This window comes from Triticum dicoccoides, chromosome 2B (genome assembly GCF_002162155.2).
Source record: "Triticum dicoccoides isolate Atlit2015 ecotype Zavitan chromosome 2B, WEW_v2.0, whole genome shotgun sequence".
In the NCBI taxonomy this organism is placed as follows: domain Eukaryota; kingdom Viridiplantae; phylum Streptophyta; class Magnoliopsida; order Poales; family Poaceae; genus Triticum; species Triticum dicoccoides.
The window spans coordinates 415,338,757-415,359,952 of NC_041383.1; the positions used below are offsets into that span (position 1 = coordinate 415,338,757).

At 44.7% G+C, this 21,196-nt stretch overlaps 1 protein-coding gene across 1 annotated transcript in view; it reads left to right on the forward strand.

The window, feature by feature from the left end:
• LOC119363968 (protein root UVB sensitive 1, chloroplastic-like) overlaps window positions 1-18,985 on the forward strand; it is a 22,171-nt gene extending 3,186 nt beyond the window's left edge. The window contains exons 4-7 of the mRNA XM_037629355.1: window positions 10,706-10,904; window positions 17,679-17,785; window positions 18,043-18,216; window positions 18,293-18,985. Of these exons, the coding sequence (XP_037485252.1) occupies window positions 10,706-10,904; window positions 17,679-17,785; window positions 18,043-18,216; window positions 18,293-18,562 (750 nt within the window). The 3' untranslated portion in view covers window positions 18,563-18,985. The remainder of the gene's footprint in view (window positions 1-10,705; window positions 10,905-17,678; window positions 17,786-18,042; window positions 18,217-18,292) is intronic.
• Window positions 18,986-21,196: the final 2,211 nt, after the last annotated feature.

The following is a 21,196-nucleotide window of genomic DNA, read 5'->3' on the forward strand; positions in this document are numbered from 1 at the left end:
GAGAGAGAGAGAGGGAGGGAGGGAGGGAGGGAGGGGGGGGGGAGAGAGAGAGAGAGCGAGCTCCGATGGACCATGGGCTCACATACAGCATACCCCCTCAAGAGGGGTGATAAATATCAATCGTCCCCATCTTGTCACATTCTCTGGTTCCCACTCCTTTAGTCAAGTAATCTGCAATCTGTTGCCCTGAGCTCACATACTCTATGTTGATAATCGCAGCATCCAGTTTTTTCTTGATGAAGAATCTGTCAATTTCTGCATGTTTGGTTCTATCGTGTTGAACTGGGTTGTTTGCTATGTTAATTGCCGACTTCTTGTCGCATTATACATTCATACAACTGGTCCTCAAAATCTTTAGCTCTTCAAATAGATTCCTTATCCATAACAACTCACTCAATCCTTGAGGCATGGCTCTGTATTCAGCCTCTGTAGTTGATTTGGAAATAATTAGTTGTTTCTTGCTCCTCCAAGATGCTATATTTTCTCCTACAAAAACACAATGGCTTGAAGTTGATCTCTTGCCATCCAGGCAGCTAGCCCAATCAGCATCACAATAACCATCCACGACAAGGTGTCCATGACTCTTGTATATCAGTCCTTTCCTAGGAGAACCCTTCAAGTATCTCAAGATTCTATGTACTGCCTCAAGATGTTCACTTCTGCGCTCATGCATATATCTACTTACAACACTTATTGCCAATGCAATGTCTGGTTGTGTATGACACAAGTATAACAATCTTCCCACCAACCGTTGATATATTTCTTTATCCAGTAGATCACCTGATTGGGCAGTCACATTATGGTTTTGATTAATTGGGGTTGACGCAGCTCGACAACCCAACATGCCAACATCACAGAGGAGTTCTAGGGTATACTTTCTTTGAGAAAGAGCTATTCCTTTTCCAGACCTGGACACTTCTATACCAAGGAAGTACTTGAGAGTCGACCATCTTTAACTTCCTTGCTCAGACACCCCTTTAACCTTGCTATCTCTACGTTATCATCACTGCTGATAGTTATATCATCAACATAAACTGTAAGGATGGTTATTTTCCCTTTAGAGTGTCTATAAAACAGTGTATGGTCACCATTGCACTGCCCATACTATCACACACCGCCCGTCTAAACTTGTCAAACCAAGCTCTTGGAGGCTGCTTCAGTCTATAAAGGGCTTTCTTCGGCCTGCATACCTTGCCAACAGTCTCAGAAGTCGAGAACCTAGGTGGAATCTCCATGTAAGAACGCATTATTCACATCAAGTTGGTGTAAAGGCCACCAGAAATTTGCTGCACAAGAGATCAGAACCCCCACAATGTTCATCTTTGCTTCTGGAGCGGTCTCATTGTAGTCAATGCCGTATGTCTGCCTGTACCCCCTCGCTACAAGAGATCAAACATGACGCTGAGATCATTTTTCTCATCATAAAAGGATTCAGATTCATGAAACATAACATCCTTGCTCACAAAGGTTCACCTCTCAGACAGACTCCAACATTTGTACCCTCTTTGTCTGGAAGAATACCCAATAAAGATACACTTGATTGCCAATTTGTTGACTGATGGCCTATGATCATGAACAAAGCAAGTGCAACCAAACACACCTTGGGATGAATAGGGAATTTATTTTCGGTGAAAATCAACTCACATGGTGATTTCATACCTATCACCCGGGATGGTGTGCGGTTGATCAAGAAGGTGGCCATCATGACAGCTTCGCTCCACAGGAACTTGAGCACATTCATGGTGAACATCAATGCTCAGGCCACCTCCAACAGGTGGCGATTTTCCTCTCTGCCACGTCATTCTGAAGTGTGTCCGGACAAGATGTTTGATGCAGGATGCCCTTGTCCGGCATGAAGGCACCAATGGCCTTGTTAACATACCCAGTGCCATTGTCAGATCTGAGTGCTTGAATTTTCACATTGAATTGAGTTGGAACAAGTGCTTAAAAAACTTTGAAACACTGAAACACTTCATCTTTATGTTTCAGAAGATAGACCCAAGTCATCCGAGAATGGCAACCAATGAACGTAACGATATACTTCATACCACTGACAGATAAACACTGGACATGTCCATACATCAGAGTGGATTAACACAAAGGAGATATGCTCCTGATCCCCTTACTCACATATGAGTTTCTGGCATGTTTAACAGACTCACACGGATCACAATGCAGCTTGCTCTTGTCCACACCACTAATCACATCAGGAAATACTTAATACATTTTGTCAAAAGACGTTCCATCCTACAATGATAGATTGGGGCTCTTGTTTCCTTATCCCCAGCAACTGCGCCTAGCATGTGCATTCCCTCCTGGTCCATCATGTTGCGGTCCATGTACCACAACCCTCTACGCTTTGTTCCATTTCCAAGGCTCCTGCCTGTCGATCTCTCCTGGATCAAGAACACAACAACAACAAAGCCTTTAGTCCCAAACAAGTTTTTTTTTTGACTATTTACTGTGGAGCAAAAGGCTATGTACAAACTTACCTATACTAACTATACATGTCTAAGGAAGGCTATCAATCCAAGCTAATATTTTTGGCCTGATACAATCCGTAACCCTATGGGCAAGCATGGAGATGTCATGAATAAACATACATCTCCCGGAGCTAAAAGAAGGCCTGGTCTCCCTGAAAGTCTTCCCATTTCTTACCAGCCAAATGCACCAAGTCGCAGTAAAGAAAACCTCAAAGAAGAATGGATGGCCAAAACTGTTTTTAGCATGCAGAATGCACTCAGCAATGTCACCCTGGTGTGTCCAATCAATCTGCAAGTAGTGCCAAACCCTGATGCTGAAATTGCATGAGAAGAAAAGATGAATCCTATCCTCATATCTTCTAGCAGGGCACATTTTTTTTTTGCGGGTGACATGACACAGAGATTATCTTATCAGTGGACCTCCATTTCCTTCTGACTAGTAAATCCTTGGTGTTCAGTCTGTCAAAGAACAGCAACCAAGTAAAACATTTAATTTTCATTGTGCATTTGCTCTTCCAAAGCCATCTACAGGGCTGGATAACAGGAAGATGTGTGTGCATCAGAGTATAGTAACTTTTAGCAGAATAATTTCCTTTATCCAGCCAGCACCAAACATCACTTTCCATGGGGTTCCTCTGTAAGTTAGCTATCCAGTCCTGTAAGCATAACAACTCTGTTGCAGCCACTTGAGATATTGGCAGATTGAACAATGAAGCAATATCAGGGGTGGATAAGAAATCAGAGACGGAAATCTTGTCATCAATTGCATAGGAGAACAGGTGAGGTAATCTATCTCGGAGAGGCCTTGTCGATCCATCAAGATGCCAGCCATCAGACCAAAGCAGTACTGAATCCCTAGAATTGACTATAACAGTAGCCACCGCTCTGTAATTATCAGCCAGTTCAAAAACATCCTTCCACCAAAAGGAGCCACATAAGACAGTGGCCTGTGGAACTACTCCATGATAGTATGAATCCCAAATAAGAGATACCCATGGTATGTCAGCCTTGTTATAAAACTTGTGCAAATGCTTTACCAGAAGGGCTTGGTTCTGTATTTGCCGATTAATCACTCCCAGTCCTCCATTTGCTTTTGGCCTACATACCAATTCCCAAGCTGCTAGGGATTGTCTTGGTGTATCAGAATTACCACGCCAAGGGCATTGCCTCTCAATCCTTTCAAGCTGCTTGATAATACCAATAGGGATATCCAATGGGCACAGGAAATAAATTGGCATAGAAGATAAAACAGAGGTTAAAAGTTGCAGCCTAGAAAACCCTGATTCAGCATGGAGGAACTAGCAGTCAGCCTTCTTTCAACCCTGTCCACAAGAGGCATGAGATCCTGTATCCTTGGTTTTGTTGTTCCCATTGGCAACTCCAAGTAAGTGAAAGGTAAAGTAGTACATCCAAAGACAGATGCAAGCCTGGCAGCCTCCTCATCAGATACATTAAGTGGCACCATCATAGATTTATGAAAATTCACCTTAAGGCCAATGGAGGCACGGAAAACATGTAACATCTCCTTGATTGCAATCAGTTGTGAGTCCACAGCAGGTACCAACATAATGGTTCTGCCACATGGACAGCAAGCTTCCACGCACCCCTGTCCATGGCTAGTTCTTTGGTGATACTCCAGTCCTTCAGATCTCTCTTTACGGACTCCTCTCATGTCAAGCTCGGTCTACCCCGACCTCTCTTGACATCATCAACACGCTTTAGCCGTTCGCTATGCACTGGAGCTTCTGGAGGCCGGCGTTGAATATGCCCAAACCCTCTTAGACGATGTTGGACAAGCTTCTCTTCAATCGGTGCTACCCCAACTCTATCCTGTACATCATCATTCCGGATCTTGTCCTTCCTTGTGTGGCCACACATCCATCTCAACATGCGCATCTCCGCTACACCTAACCATTGAACATGTCGCCTTTTAGTCGGCCATCACTAAGTGCCATACGACATTGCTGGTCGAATAGCTGTCCTATAGAACCTGCCTATTAGCTTTTGTAGCACTCTTTTGTCACAGAGAACGCCAGAAGCTTGGCGCCACTTCATCCACCCGGCTTTGATTCAATGGTTCACATCTTCATCGATATCCCCATCCCTCTGCAGCATTGACCCCAAATATTGCAAGGTGTCCTTCTGAGGCACCACTAGCCCATCAAGGCTAACCTCGTCCTCGTGCCTAGTAGTACTGAAACCGCACCACACGTACTTGGTTTTAGTTCTACTAAGACTAAAACCTTATGATTCCAAGGTTTGTCTCCATAGCTCTAACTTTCTATGAACTATCATCGACTAGCACCACATCATCCGCAAAGAGCATACACCATAGGATATATCATTGTATATCCCTTGTGACCTCATCCATCACCAAAGTAGAAACATAAGGGCTCAAAGCTGACCCTTGGTGCAGTCATATTTTAATTGGAAAGTCATCAATGTCACCATCACTTGTTCGAACATTTGTCACAACATTATTGTACATGTCCTTGATGAGGGTAATGTACTTTGTCGGGACTTTGTGTTTTTCCAAGGCCCACCACATGGCATTATGCGGTATCTTATCGTAGGCCTTCTCGAAGTCAATGAACACCATATGCAGGTCCTTCTTTTGCTTCTTCTATCTCTCCATAAGTTGTACCAAGAAAATGGCTTCCATGGTCGACCTCCCAGGCATGAAACCAATCTTGTCATTCTTGGTAAGCGGTGCTCAATCTCTCTCTCATAGCTTCATTGTATGACTCATCAGCTTAATTCCACGGTAATTAGTACAACTTTGAACATCCCCCTTGTTCTTGAATATTGGTACTAATATACTCTGTCTCCATTCTTCTGGCATTTTGTTTGCCCCCAAAAATGAGGTTGAAAAGCTTAGTTAGCCATACTATCACTGTGTTTCTGAGGCCTCTCAACACCTCAATGGGGATACAATTAGGGCTATCGCCTTGTCTCCTTTCATCCTTTTTAAAGCCTCCTTGGCCTTAGGCTCCTGAATCCGCCGCACAAAACGCCTGCTGTCATCAAAGGAGTCGTCCAGTTCAATGGTAGAGCTCTCATTCTCCCCATTGAACAGCTTGTCGAAGTACTTCCGCCATCTATGATTAATCTCCTCGTCCTTCGCCAGGAGTTGGTCTGCTCCGTCCTTGATGCATTTGACTTGGTCGACATCCCTTGTCTTCCTCTCTTGGATCTTTGCCATCTTATAGATGTCCCTTTCGCCTTCCTTAATGTCTAAGCGTTGGTAGAGGTCGTCATACGCCCGAGCCCTTGCTTCGGTCACAACTTGCTTTGCGGCCTTTTTTGCCACCTTGTACTTCTCTATGTTGTCTACACTCCTATCCAGGTAAAAGCGTCTGAAAAAATCTTTCTTCTCCTTAATAGCCTTTTGGACATCATCGTTCCACCACCATGTATCTTTAGCTTCGCTTCTACTTCCCCTGGACACTCCAAACTCCTCTGAGGCCACCTTACAATGCAAGTCACCATTTCCATCCACATATTGTCAGCATTACCTCCTTCCTCGCAAGGGCACTCCTTAATGACCCTCTCCTTGAATGCCTGAGCTACCTCTGGATACGAATCCGAAAGCAGAAGTCAGCCACCACAAGTGTATGGCGGCGGGGCCATTTTCCCTCCTCCCCTGGTGCTCTGCGGCGCGCGACTCAGCGTGCTGGTGAGGAGCGAGGTGCTTGCGAGGGGCGGCTCGGCGGCGACGCGGTAGGTCGTGCGACGGTGCGGCGGCGGCTGCGCGTATTTTCTGGTGGGGCATGCTGGCGCATTAGGGAGGCGGGGCGGCTAGCTGCGGCGACGGCTCCATCAGATCCAAGCATATGGCGACGAGGGCTGCGGCGGCGCGGGATCGCTGGCCTCGGCCAGATCTGGCCGTGGCTGGGCGCGTTCCTGATGTCCGGTGACTGACCCATGGTCACCGGGTTGCGGACGGCGCGGTGGCGGGTGCGGCCTGCGGGCAACTGGGCGGATCTCGACGGGTTCTGTTGATCACGCCGGGATTCAACCCTGGTCTGGGTCCTTGACACCGCGGGCAACTCCGGGGGAAACTCTAGGTCTCATTGGGATCGAGTGATGACGATGCTTTTGTATCGTAGTCCCTCCTGAGGGCATCGTCTTTGGAGTTTGCTCAGGTGGAAGGGACCAGCGACGCCGGCGGCGTACGAACTGGTGGCGCGACTGCCGATGAAAATCGTGCCAACTTCGGTCATGGTAGATGATGGCGGCGTCTCCGATGTCGTTTCCTTGTTGAGGCATCGTCATTGCAGTTTGCGTCATGAGGCTCGGTATGCTTCGGGGGAAACCCTAGATCTGGGTCTCCTGGATTGGACGATGACTGCGCCTTTGGTATCGGTCGCCCTCCTAGGGGCATCGTTTTGGAGCAAGTGCTGGCTGGAGGGGACTAGAGGAGGAGCAGTATTCCATCTACCGCAAGGCCGACGGTGGATCCCGGCGGCATGACGCTGCGGAGTTTCGGCGACAGGCGCGGGCGGATGGATACGTGCAGGATAGTGGCGCTGTCTGGCGCCGTGGTGGCGTCGAGGCAGACCTGACAAGGTTGGTGCGTCAGTACCTGCTCTGGAGATGGGCTAGTGGAAGATGGTGGCGGTGGCTTCTGAGAGTGCGCCGGACCGGTGTGTGACACAGTCCCAGTATGTGGCTGGGCTGGGGCATCAGGCGTGAAATGTTAGGCTTAGGTGCGATATCTGTTTGGTATTCGGCACCCCTTCATCAAGGGCATAGGAGTAGCGACATGTGTTGCCAAGATGGTGGGCTTACTGATGTATTACTTTGTAAGGTCTTTGTGAATAATTACTAAAGTGGCTGCATGCATCACCCAGATGCAGAGGCTGGGGGTTTATCCTCTTTTCCAAAAAAAAAACAAGTGTATGTTGAGGGACAACTCTCTCTCCAGTTATCACATTACAATCTAGGCAAGCACGCCTGTCTCCTCTTCTCAAGAGGATGAAATCAGTATGGCTAGAGTGTTGGCTACTACTAAAAGTCACTAGATGTGATGCTCCCTTACTAAAGAGGGTCTTACCTACGATCATGTCGTAGGCTAGAGCAAAGCTTAAGACATCCTCTCCTTGATTCCTGATGCCATAGCCACAGCCCCCATGCACTCCGTCAACCTGTATTAGATGTACCCAAGTGGCATTGAGGTCTCCTCCTATGAAGAGCTTCTCGCCAATAGGTACACTCCTAACCATGTCCTCCAGTCCTTCCCAGAGCTCCCTCTTGGTGTTCTCATGTGGCCTACTTGTGGAGCGTACGCGCTGATAACATTGATAACCAAGTCCTCAACTACCAGCTTGACCAAGATAATCTGACTATTGACATCTACCACTCCATACTTGAGGGCATACGCGCTGATAACATTGAGAACTAAGTCCCCAACTATCAGCTTGACCAAGATAATCCGACTCTTAACGTCTACCACTCCATACTTGAGGCTCTTGTTGATCAAGATGCCTAGTACATTTCTGTTTACAGTCGTCCCCATGTACCTCAGCTTGAAGCTGGTATCCTCCACCTCCTTCGCCTTCTGTCCCCTCCATTTGGTTTCTTGGATGCAAAGGATATCAACACCTCTCCTCACCGTTGTATCAACTAGCTCACGAAGCTTACCTGTTAGGGATCAAGAACACCAAGTTGTCAACTATTATTGGGTAATCAATTTGGTCAACCAAAGCACTCAAGGACACTAAGTTCATGAGAGAAGCTGGCACGTGCAACACCCTGCGATGGGCTGGGCTGTGCCATCTGCTGTGTGAATGTTTTTCTGATGTGTGAGAGTGTGGAACATAAGATTTGAACTCATTAAAGTCTCCAGCAACATGATGTGATGCTTCAGAATCAAGCACCCATTCCGTGTTCATTTTATGGGCTGCTATTGATGCGTGTTCAATGTTACCTTCATCTGTATCGACAAAGCTGGCATAGTTGGTAGCAGTCCTCCTGCATGCTGCTTCCCTTCAGCTGAAGCAGCTACATTTGCCTTGGGAGCATTCCAAGAATCGCCACTCCCTTTTCGACCACGACTCCCATTTCGACCACGACTCCCATTCCGACCACCTTGCTGCTAGTGCCACCACTATATCCTCGTCCTCTGCCTCTTTTGGCCAGTGCAGAAACGGCTGATATGCCCAGTTTTCCCAAAAAGGGCTCCCCCCCTCCCCCGCTTTATATTATAAAGCAACCATCACCACAAACCAACTGAGACACCGATACAGCCACACGCCAACACCGCACACGACATACACACCCAAGGCAAGATACAAAGGTGCCGGGCACCGACGCACCACCCCACCGACAACCAAGCAAACTACAGATGTGCGAAGAGGACAACTTGGTGCCAACGGGGACCTCCACCATGAGCAACCACAACGGAGAGGTGAGGTGGACAACAACGAGGCTAGGACTCCAAAATGGTGCCTCCCAGAAGGGTACGACCACAGATAGCCGCCACCGCCCGATCCCGAAGATCAAGTTTTCACCCGGAGCAGGACGGACGGAATGGGAACGCCGCGACGGAGCCCACATGCCCCGTTTAACCACAATTATAACACTTCCCAGATTCATTGACAGCTCCTCTTCTCCATTGGGATATCGCAGCAGTGGCCTCATCAAGGGACACAAGCGTCGGCTGTTGTAGTAGCACATGTTTGCTCTCAAAACCTTGATCTGGACCTTTGAGAAATTGCATCACACGCCTATGCTCAACCCAATTCCTGGCAATTTCTATGGACTGATCCAGATCCGCTCAAAAATGTTGCAGCTCGTTCACATACACTATCACACTTCTGTCACCTCGACGAACAGCGTGGATCTTGTCTTCAATTTGAGACATGAGCAAATTGCCCTTCCGAAATGAATACCTCATGGATAGCAGGCTCCACACAGCAGAAGCATTCGACAATGCCTCAACAGACACTGTAATCGCTGGAATCAGGGAGTTTAACATTTAAGTCAATATCAGGGAGTCAGTAACACTCCACTTCTTTCATTCTGAGCTCTCCTTGTCAGCCAGTTCTTCAGCAGTTCCAAGAACATACCCCGTCAGGCCCCTTGTCTTCATGATCAACAAGGCCTGCCTCGACAGGTAGCTGCTCACACCGTTCAGCTTGACATCATTTTGCATGAGCTCAAGCTTGAATCCCTGATCTGCTTGAGGCACAACAATTCTGCTACCTGGAGGAGTTGACCCCTCGGCGGCCTTCACAGCCATGAGTTGCGGAAGTTTCTCTATAGCAGCGGTAAGTTCAGTCCCCATGACGCCTCCACCTCTTCTTCTCCTAGCTGTGCCACCTCCAATGCTGTGTCTCCTTCCTCTGCAACCAGCTCCTTCCTCTGCAATCAGCAGCCACTCAGCTGTGAGAACCTTTCTTCTACGCGCGCAAGCACCATGAAGCTAGCCACCAACTCCAGCAGCCCACCAGCAGCAGCTCCAGTCACACTCCATCTTCTCAACTAGCACCAACTCCAGCAGCTCAGCAGCAGCAGCAGCAAGCAGTGGCAGCCATCTTCTCCTCAAACAGCAGCACTTCTCCACTATTTTTCTTCTACAATCAGCGCACACACACGCACACAGCAGCAACTCCAGCAAGCAGCAGAGTAGCACGCACCACACAGCATCAGCTCTGCGCCCAGACCCGCCGCCTCCTTGCTGCAAGCTCACGCAGCTTCTTCTCGCCTGAGTCAACCGCGCCGCCTCGCTGTATTCCGCCTCCAGCCGCTCACCCTGTCTTCTCGCCGGACTACACCACCGGCGCCGCCGCCGTCTCTGCAGCCTTGTCTGATACCATGTTGCGAGAGAGGAACGCACCTCGTGCTGTTGTTTCTGGTGTGGAGCGGCACATCTGACCAGACATGGTCTAGCTCCTCTTCTAGGTCACTGGACCGTGCCTGGGCCTTATGGGCCGGATGGAACATGGGCTCACATCCAACATTGTATAGTGTGCGCATGCATAATTTTTGATATTGTTTGGATGGCAAAGAGTTGCCAACCCCACCTTGCAGTGGCATCAGTACAACTGGGTAGTACTATTTTCTTTCTTGGATGCACTTCTGCCATTTTTATATTATAAAGGAACTACCCATGTGACCTTTACTTCTTAAGATACTCAATGCTCAATACTCAATGCGATATCTGTGACTCACTTCATATTTTCACCTGAGTGACTGAAATCAATTGAGTTATGTTTCAGGTCATTGCAAAGGGTGAAGCGCAGGGAATGGTTAGCAAGTTTGTTGGCATAATGCTTGGCATAGCGTTAGCTAACCAAATTGGCTCATCAGTACCACTGGCTCTTATTTCATTTGCTGGTGTTACTGTAGTTCACATGTATTGCAACCTTAAGTCTTATCAATCAATTCAGCTGAGGACGCTGAATCCTTACCGTGCAAGTAAGTTTGCTTTCTTCTCTGCTGCCATCCTAGCCCTGAATCCTCCTATGGCACATCTTTCTGTGACTAAAACTTAAAATGGTTAGGTAGATAAATGATAAATCAGTATATTTGTGATGGATAAAAATGCCAGGACTAAATTGAACTAGGCAAAGATCCACAGTTAGTTTAATGCCCATATTTTTGGCAAATATTGAAATTTAGTTTGCGACGTCGTATTTCATGCAAATTTGTCAATTTCAAGGTAAGTGATTCTCATGGAAGAGGAAGACAAACCAAAATTCGGGCCGGCAGTGGCAGCATAAACTGGCCAATCTTGACAAGTTGATAAATGATAGGAATATGACTGCCTGATATATACCATGATGTTGCTCCTTTTAGACATGTTGTTTCATCAATGTGACTAAGTACATTTTAAAAGATAAGTTATTTTAAAATATAAAATACTTCTAAAAATACAAGAATATATATTTATATTTCAAGAACATCTAGGAGAGCTGCATGCAAATCTGTAGCAGGATAGATCGTTGGTACAAGTTCAAAGATCATAGCCAGGAGGAACTGAAGCAGCACAAAGGTTGTGGAGGAGCAACTCCACCTTGCTGCTACAATGTGTACAACACAAGTGTTGAAGGAACAGCTTCAACGTGCTGCGCTAGATATCGCTCTAGAGGCGAATGTAGGCTGATAGGGCAGCAAGAGTTCAATCCAGAACTCCTAGGGCACAAGATCTACTCCAAGATCTTAGATAAGAACAACAAGTTCTATTATAGGTAGGGGTACATAGTCTGCATACAAAGTAGAGGTGAGGACCTCTATTTATAGGGCTTTGGGAAGCCTTCACATACTTCTACTTATAGCTGGGATACTCTAGAAACATTATTTAAGGTTCACCATTCTACTCATAGCTACTCACAACTAGAAGACTCTAGAAAACAGTAGGTAGGATAAAGAAAAGAAATACTAGACCACAATAGAAGTATCTAGAAGTAGCCAAACAGATTTGACATATGATTATATTTTCATGTTCCTCATCTACTGTTCCTCATCATTCTCCCCTGGTTGTTTGGAATTCGCCCTCGAGTCGCTTGGAAGATCTATCACATAAACATTATCATTTATCTTCCTCACGATAGAGAAGGGCCCATACCTTCGCTGCCTAAGTTTCCCTTTAACACCTAAAGGCAGTCTCTCTTTTCGAAGGTAGACCATCACCTTATCACCGGCTTGGAATGATTTTAGCCTCCTTTTGCAATCAGCAAGTTATTTATATTTCTGATTTTGTGCTTCCAAAGCACCGCGAATCTCTTCAAATAACTCGGTGTAATTATCAGCAAAGGACAATGCTGATTTTGAGTTTCCCCTTGGTGGTAGCTTCACCAGGTCCACCACATGTGATGGAACTTTAGTGTAGACAATGGAAAAAGGGCTCCTTCCTGTGGATCTATGCTTGGAGTTATTGTAGGAGAATTCTGCAAGAGATAAAGCCAAATCCCATTGTCCCTTTCTTTCTCCACAAATGCAACGGATCAGATTACCCAAAAACTTGTTCACCACTTCCGTTTGTCCATCTGTTTGTGGATGAGCAGTGCTAGAAAATTTCAATTCAGTGTTGAATTGCTTCCACAAAGTGAGCCAAAATGCAGCAAGAAACTTGCTATCACGGTCTGAGACGATGGACCTTGGTACTCCATGAAGTCTGACCACTTCTCGAAAGAATAGGTTTGCCACATGATGAGCATCCGTTGTTTTGTGGCATGGGATGAAATGAGCCATCTTAGAGAATCTATCCACGACCACAAATACAACATCACTTCCTCGTCTTGTTCTTGGCAAGCCCAAGACGAAGTCCATAGAAATGTCCTCCCATGGAGCGACAGGAACAGGCAAAGGCATGTATAACCCTGTGTTCTGGACTTGGCCTTTGCAGGTCTGACATACGGGGCACCGTTGAACGAACTTTCCAGCATCTCTCTTTAGTTGTGGCCAAAAGTAGCGAGCTTCCAGGTTAGCGATAGTCTTGTCCCGTCCAACATGGCCACTAAGATCACTTGAATGGAGCTCTCTAACCAGCTTGTCACGTGGAGAACTTCTTGGAATGCACAAACGATCATTTTTGAAGAGATATCCATCTTGCATCAAATAGTCATCACCTAATGGTTGGCCCCTTGCGTGCTTTACCCAAACATGGCCAAAGTCTTCGTCACCCTCATACAACTCCTTTATTTGATCCATGCCCGGAAGTTCAGCTTCAAAAGAAGTCAAGAGGCATGCACGACGACTCAAAGCATCGGCCACTCTGTTAGTTATTCCAGATTTATGCATGATGAGATAGTTAAATCTCTCCAGATATGCTGCCCATCTTGCTAGCATGCGGTCAACATGCCTTTGATTTCTAAAATGCTTCAAGGATTGATGGTCGCTATAAACAATGAACTCTTTAGGCAGCAAATAGACTTTCCAAGTTTTCAACGCTCTGAAAACGGCGTATAATTCTTGCTGATAGGTACTCCATTTCTGTCTAGCTTCACTTAACTTCTCACTAAAGAAAGCAATGGGCTTCCTTTCTTGAGATAGGACAGCTCCAATGCCTACTCCACTTGCATCACACTCCAACTCAAAAGTCTTGTTGAAATCAGGTAGTACCAAGACAGGAGCTTGTGATAGCTTTTGTTTAATCTCATTGAAGCTAGCTTCAGCTGCTTCTGCCCATTGGAACTTTCCTTTCTTCAAACACGTAATTGGTGCCATGATAGTGCTGAAATTCTTAACAAATCGCCTATAGAAAGTTGCAAGGCCATGAAAGCTTCTTACCTCAGAAATGGTCTTAGGAGTTGGCCATTCTCGGATTGCTTCAACCTTAGAATCATCAACACGAATGCCGTCACATGTTATGACGAATCCTAGGAAAAGAAGTTGTGTTTGCAGGAAAACACATTTCTTCAAGTTGACGTAGAGCTCATTTTTCCTTAGTACTTCTAGCACCTTCTGAATGTGATCAAAGTGTTCATCCTCATCCTTGCTATAGATCAAGATGTCATCGAAATAGACCACAACAAAGTGGGATAAGAAGGGTCTAAGGACTTGATTCATTAAGTGCATAAAGGTACTTGGTGCATTTGAGAGTCCAAATGGCATGACTAGCCATTCAAACAACCCTTCCTTTGTCTTGAAGGCGGTCTTCCATTCATCCCCGGGTCTTATACGGATTTGATGATATCCACTTCTTAAATCTAGCTTTGTGAGCACTCTTGCTCCACTAAGCTGATCCAACATATCATCCAGACGGGGAATAGGGAATCTATACCTTACGGTGATCTTGTTAACGGCTCTACTGTCCGTACACATGCGCCAAGATCCATCTTTCTTTGGCGCGAGTAGGGCTGGTACAGCACATGGGCTAATACTTTCTCGAATGTGCCCCTTTTGCAACAATTCCTCCACTTTCTCCTTCAACATATCATGCTCCTTTGGGCTCATTCGATAGTGTGGAAGATTAGGAAGACTTGCTCCCGGAATTAAGTCAATTCTATGTTGAATTCCTCTCATCGGTGGCAAGCCATGTGGCTCCCCAAGTATGTACTAAAATTCTGCCAATAAACCATGTACCTTTGCTGGAATTTCAATAGTCAGGTGCTCTTCTCCCTTTACAACAAGTGCAGCACACAAATCTGCCTCCTTCAAGTCTTCCATAAACTCATGAGAGGTATGGGAGATAGTTAACATAGTTTTCCCCTCCTCCTTAGAGGTATTACCTTCGGTTTTGTTTGGTAAGATAATGATCCTTCTCTTGTTCCAAATGAAAAGAGTAAGAATTTTCCTTGCCCTTGTGTGTAGTATCCACATCAAATTGCCAAGGCCTCCCAAGAAGAACATGGCTGGCATCCATGTCAACCACATCACACAACACATTTGAGCGATAATGCTTACCCAAAGAAAGTGGCAGGTTGCATTGTTTGGTGATCCTCATATTCACTCCTTTCTTGATCCATCCAATAGTGTAGGGATTTGGATGATCATGGGTTTCAAGCTTTAAATGGTCCACCAACTTCTGGGAGATAAGATTCTCGCAGCTGCAACTATCAATCACTAGTTTGCATACCTTGCCATTCACCGTGCATTTGCTCTCAAATATTTTCTTCCGTTGTGTGTCATCCAGTTGTGGTGTGGAACATAGGACACGCTGGATCACACATACCACCTCTTCACCTTCTTCTTGACAAACCTCTTGTCCGTCTACATCTTCAGATTCGTATTCTTCCTCATCGCTTTCACCATCATGGATAGTCGTGTTAACAAATTTCCTTAGTGGGCAACCGCTGGATATGTGTCCCTCTTTACCACATTTATAGCACTTTGGGCCTTCATTTGCCTTACCCTTGCCTCTAGTTTGCTTCGGGATAGGCTGTTTTGTCTTTGGTGGAGTGGTCTTTTCTTCCACTCTATTAGGTTGGCTCCTAGATGAGCCTTCGGTATGAGGATATGGAGGATATGGAGCCTTAGTTGTCTTTCTCATCCTCACAAACCTCTCGGCCTTTAAGGCTAGAGCTTGTGCTTGATCAATGGACCAGATTTGTTGCATCATCAATCGATCTTGAATAGCATCATTGAGACCATTGATGTACCTTGCAACTTGTTGCTCTTCAGTTTCAGCAAAGGTTGCACCTCACTTGTAGCCTTAGAAACTCCTTCGTGTAATCTGAAACAGTCCTATTTCCTTGAGCACAATTTTGAAATTGGATAAATAGGATCTGGTCATAATCAGCGGGCAAAAATCTCCCTTTCAAGAGGCCTTTCATTTGTCGCCAAGTTCTAACACGAGGTTCTCCTCTCAGCCTGCGCTCTTCTTGAACGCGATGCCACCATGCACCGGATCCTCCTTTCAGCTTGTATGCGACCAAAGGAACTCTACGATCCTCCGGAACCTCCATGACCTCAAAGAAAGTCTCCACTTCATATAACCAATCCAGGCACCCTTCAATGTCAACATTTCCATTAAAACGTGGGATCTCAGCTTTCACCTTGTATGTATCTCTTGCATATGTAGGGTTGGGTGCTCTCCGATATGCGTAGAGATTTGGTTCTTCAAGGGCATCATCATATTCTTCACCTTCAGAAGCCTCAACATAAATTGGCCTTCTTGAAGCACGTTGAACAACATGTTGTCGTGACGATCTTGCTCCAAGATTACCTCTCCATCTTCCTTGATGAACATCTTCCTCTTCTTTAGATGAATCTCCTTCATTGGTAGCAGGGGGGACAGCCTTTCTTATCATCTCAACCAGCTGGTAAAATCTCCTATTTAGATCTTCACGCAGCTCTTTGATTTGTTGTTCAGCAGCATCCACCCTCTTCTCCAATTGCTCCATTGCTTGCTGCAACTTGCTCTCGAAGAGGACAGCAAGAACGATTATGGATCAACGAGGCTCTGATACCACCTGAAGCAGCACAAAGGTTGTGGAGGAGCAACTCCACCTTGCTGCTACAATGTGTACAGCACAAGTGTTGAAGGAACAGCTTCAACGTGCTGCGCTAGATATCGCTCTAGAGGCGAATGTAGGCTGATAGGGCAGCAAGAGTTCAATCCAGAACTCCTAGGGCACAAGATCTACTCCAAGATCTTAGATAAGAACAACAAGTTCTATTATAGGTAGGGGTACATAGTCTGCGTACAAAGTAGAGGTGAGGACCTCTATTTATAGGGCTTTGGGAAGCCTTCACATACTTCTACTTATAGCTGGGATACTCTAGAAACATTATTTAAGGTTCACCATTCTACTCATAGCTACTCACAACTAGAAGACTCTAGAAAACAGTAGGTAGGATAAAGAAAAGAAATACTAGACCACAACAGAAGTATCTAGAAGTAGCCAAACAGATTTGACATATGATTATATTTTCATGTTCCTCATCTACTGTTCCTCATCAGGAACTGACCCAATAAAATAGGGTTTTTATCATTACTGCCACTAGTTGTGTCCCACTAAGTTTTGCCATTAGAAGTTACAACTGCTAAAAACTGCCATCGTTCCATGAGATGCCTTTGTTCCATTAGATGTTTGCTCAAAAATGCCATTGTTCCATCTCAAAGAAGCATCTTATTTTTTAGGTGTCTCATTATTTAGGCTAAAAAATAAATGATAAAAACCCAATAAAATATTTTTGCTGGAATTTTTTGTCTATAAGATATGCAAAGAGCTGGGAAATCCACTATTTAGTCTTGTAGAATTGCTTGCAATTACTTTGCTGAGTTTATCACCTCTTTTCTGAAATATGGAATATAAAATGTTCAGAATGAGGTAAAAGCTTAACAGAGACTGTCCAATTGATGGTTGAATTGAAAATAACACACGAAGTACACTCTTATCTCCATTTTATGGTGAGAGTCTTTCACGAAGAATGTTAATGTGTTTGGTTTGTGTACACCCATTGTTGGAGGAAAATGTAGATCTTTTAAGGTATAAATTTCGCCCTCTTTATGAATTTACTATAAATTTAGCGTTAGAAAATTAAATATGGCTTCTTATGGTGCGTTCCATAGATAACATTATTTTCTGTTAAGGTTAAAAAAACATTATTTTCTGTTACTCCCATATTTTGGGTTTAGATTTAATGGCACATTGCGTTTTCTCCTACTTTTTACATGTCTAACAAGCATGCTAGCATACATTTATACATATTAGCTCAAGCACGTGCCTGTGTAATGTTTTTCTTTGGCATTCAACAGTGTTCAAGGACGTCTTTAAGCATTTGCTCAATTATTATTTTCTGTAGGTTTGGTATTTAGTGAATATTTATTAAGTGGACAAGTTCCTTCAGTCAAAGAGGTTAACGACAAGGAGCCACTTTTTCCGAATTTATCCATGGGTGCTCAAGTTAAAGTAAGTCAAGAATACTTCTTACTATTCATCGCTGACCTTTTTTTAGAAAATAAAGTTAGGAGGCATGTTCTACATATGCTCGGTCATGTCCAAGTATCGTGGCTTTTCTTGTTAGAGTTGGTTATAATTACTTAACTAGTTCTTTTTATTGAGAATAGTAAAGTAGTTTAATTGTAGGCGTTTGATTTGAAGAATGTTTTCCTGCTTTATTTAATTTCATTTCTCACTATCTTTGGTTTCTTTGATTTGTTTGCCAGCAAAGTGAGATTTTGTCAGCAGAAGCAAAAGATGCTGCAGATACAATCTATCGACGGTTACAATTGGGTTCTAAGCTTAGTGAAATAATTGAGAACAAGGAAGATGCATATGCACTGTTTGATTTGTACAAAAATGAGCAATACCTTCTTACGGATTACAAGGGGAAAATTTGTGTGAGTTCATCTTGATGCAACTATTTCTTAACTTTGATTCTGTTATAGTAGTTAACATATTACCTGTCATTTGTAGGTTGTTCTTAAAGAGGGATCTTCCCCAGAAGACATGCTGAAATCTCTATTCCATGTTAACTATCTGTACTGGTTAGAGAAATATATGGGTTTCAAACCATTCAATGTTGCCTCCGAGTGTAGACCAGGTGGAAGGCTTGAAGCATCACTGGATTATGTTCAGAGGGAGTTTACACATGTCAAGCATGATGGTTCAAATGGTGGCTGGGTGATGGATGGTCTGATTGCTAGACCCTTGCCTGTAAGAATACGTGTTGGCGATGTTCCTTGATAGGAATCCTCGACTCATTTTGCCCACAGCTACGCTTATTAGAATTGTACAGCCTCTTATTCTTTGATAAATTTAGGGACACAAGGTTATCTCAAAGCCGATTGGTTCTTCCATTGTATGGGGCAAGTTCATGAACTAGCAGTCGTCAGTCTGAGTGGCCAAAATAAGCTGCAAAGTTCATTATCTGGTTGTTATCATAAGGCTGTAGCTGGTATATCTTTGGTCTTATTTCTTCCGAGATTTTTGTTCTCCTTTTGTTATTTGTTGACTTTTGAAGCTTGTAGTGGCTGGTCAGAAAAATAAGAACACTTCTCTGGCAATTATAGAGATTAAGACTGTTAATAGAGGATTGTGCTTGAGACAGATCCTAGTGGTAGTTGGCTAGTTGTGAATAATAAAGCATGCATCACATCCTTGTTGTTATTTTCTCTTGGCATTGGTTGTGTCACTCCTTGATGCAAAGCTTACTCTGGGATTTCAAAGTATGCCGGAGGCTGCCTTAGTTTTTATATACAAATACAGAATCTGAGTCGAGAATCTATTCAATTTTGCTCAGACCTGTTGTATTCCCTTTTTCCGAATATAATGTATATGCTGAATATTGCTTTTCTGGGTTGCCCTGTTGGTTGCATGAATTTTGATTCATTGTATTCACATTTACAACTGTTTTAATTGTATTTATTATGTTCTTCCATACACTTATTTTGTGACAGGGAGTATGTTGTAGGGCAGAGAAGAATGTCACAATTTTTTTGCAAAATAGTATTATTAAATCCTCACAGCTACAGATACTGGACAAGAAGATATAACAACACAACAACACTTTAAAATACCAAACTGGACCGGATGCCTTGTCGCAGATATGATCAAATATAAGGATTCCTGCAGCCACACCGTGTGAAGAGAGCTAGGCTCTGTTTGCATAGTGGCATGTTTGAACTTTGCAGGCGAGCTCTCTGGTCATCACGGATATGAAAAAAACCGAAGCAGAGGTAACACTCGGCCTGGCAGCCAGGCTCTTCATCTTGGTGCCGGGTGCCAAAATGGACGCCATGGCCAGCGCGTGCCCAGCGGCCAGATTGAAGGGAAGAAGGATTTGGCTTACAGGTTCCTTACGGTTTCAAGGCAGACAACAATTAGGCAGAGAGAAAGCATGATCTGGTTTTTTTTACCCCAGATGCACGCTGGCAATGTCCTACTGTTGACATTTTTCCCTTTCCTCCTTTTTCTCTTTCTCCTCTACTTTCTTGATTCAACAAATAAGGAAGCAACACAACAGATAAGAGGTGTTTATGGGTAGGATCTTGGATGGATGGCGCGTGAGTATTGCAGCCAAGATCTTATTATCTGAACACGGACACGGCTTATAAGATGGTGGCAAAAATGATGCGAGATATGCGATGAAGAAATAGTGAAGAGGAGAAAATAGCAAGCTTCAATTATGGGTGCAATCCAGTGGAGACCCTTTTGAGGACCATTTTCGCTTGACTTGTATATAAACAAGAAACAAGAGTAGCATCAGGGTAGGGAGAGATTGGCTACAAGTGCACAAGAGTAGTACCATACTGAACATGGAAAGACGGGAACTGACAAGCCACGAGGGGGAGAGGAAGCTGACCGAAAACAGGGAGAAGCGATATGTTACGGTGATCGGAGCAAGTATCAGTGCTTTGTCTCATGGCTACAAGAATCAACCGAGAAAATGAAGCAGCACTGGATAAAACCAGCTATTTTGACAACGGAAAGCTTGGTCTGCTTCAGTTTGGCAACGAGGCTCGGGCTGCTGCTTCTGCTGTTTGTGTCCATAGCCGAGGAAGCGGCATTTGCTTACTTATAGGAAAAGGCGAGAAGCACACTGCACCGGTACGATACCAAGACCTATCCTATCAGCGGCAGCGCATATTCCCTTTGCACCTTGCCGCCGGCTGCGGCTACCCTTGCACTTGCCACGACTTTTGTGCGTGTTGAACTCTTCATGCTCGGTGTCCGTCTCTTGTTTTGTGATATCTGTAATTTCGGTGATGTTTCTACTCCCTCCGTTACTAAATATATATATCTTTTTTAGAGATTTTAATATAGAGTATATAAGAATGTATATAGACGTATTTTAGATATGGATTCCCTCATTTTGCTCACGACTCTCAGTCTGTCAATCCTTGCTATGTCTGAACCTGGTAAGTTTCTCCGTGTTCGTGAGTCCATAGATCATATCATCTTGCGATGCTCTCTCGCTACTGCTCTTTGGGACAGATTCGGTTTGGAGAATTCTGCTTCAAGATCTACTAACCTCCTGGAGTTCATGCAAGTGTCGCAACCACGCTGTCCTTCGTCAGCTGCTTGGAATGTTTTTGTCGCTGCTGCTGCGGTCACTCTTTGGCATGCCCGGAATGATCGGGTGTTCAATGGCAAAATCTGGTCTCCAACATATGCACGCCGGTACGCGTCAGATCTCCTCAAGTTATGAAGCCATCGGGCAAGGAGCCCAGAACGCAAACAGGCGGTCTTGCTGTGGTTGCATAGTTTACAAGCATAATGTAGTTGTGCCTGTACCTGTTCTCCTCTCCTTTCTCTCCTTCCACCCGTCTGTTTCTGTTCTTTGGGCAGCTTATGGCCTATGCGCCCTGGTGCAAAACA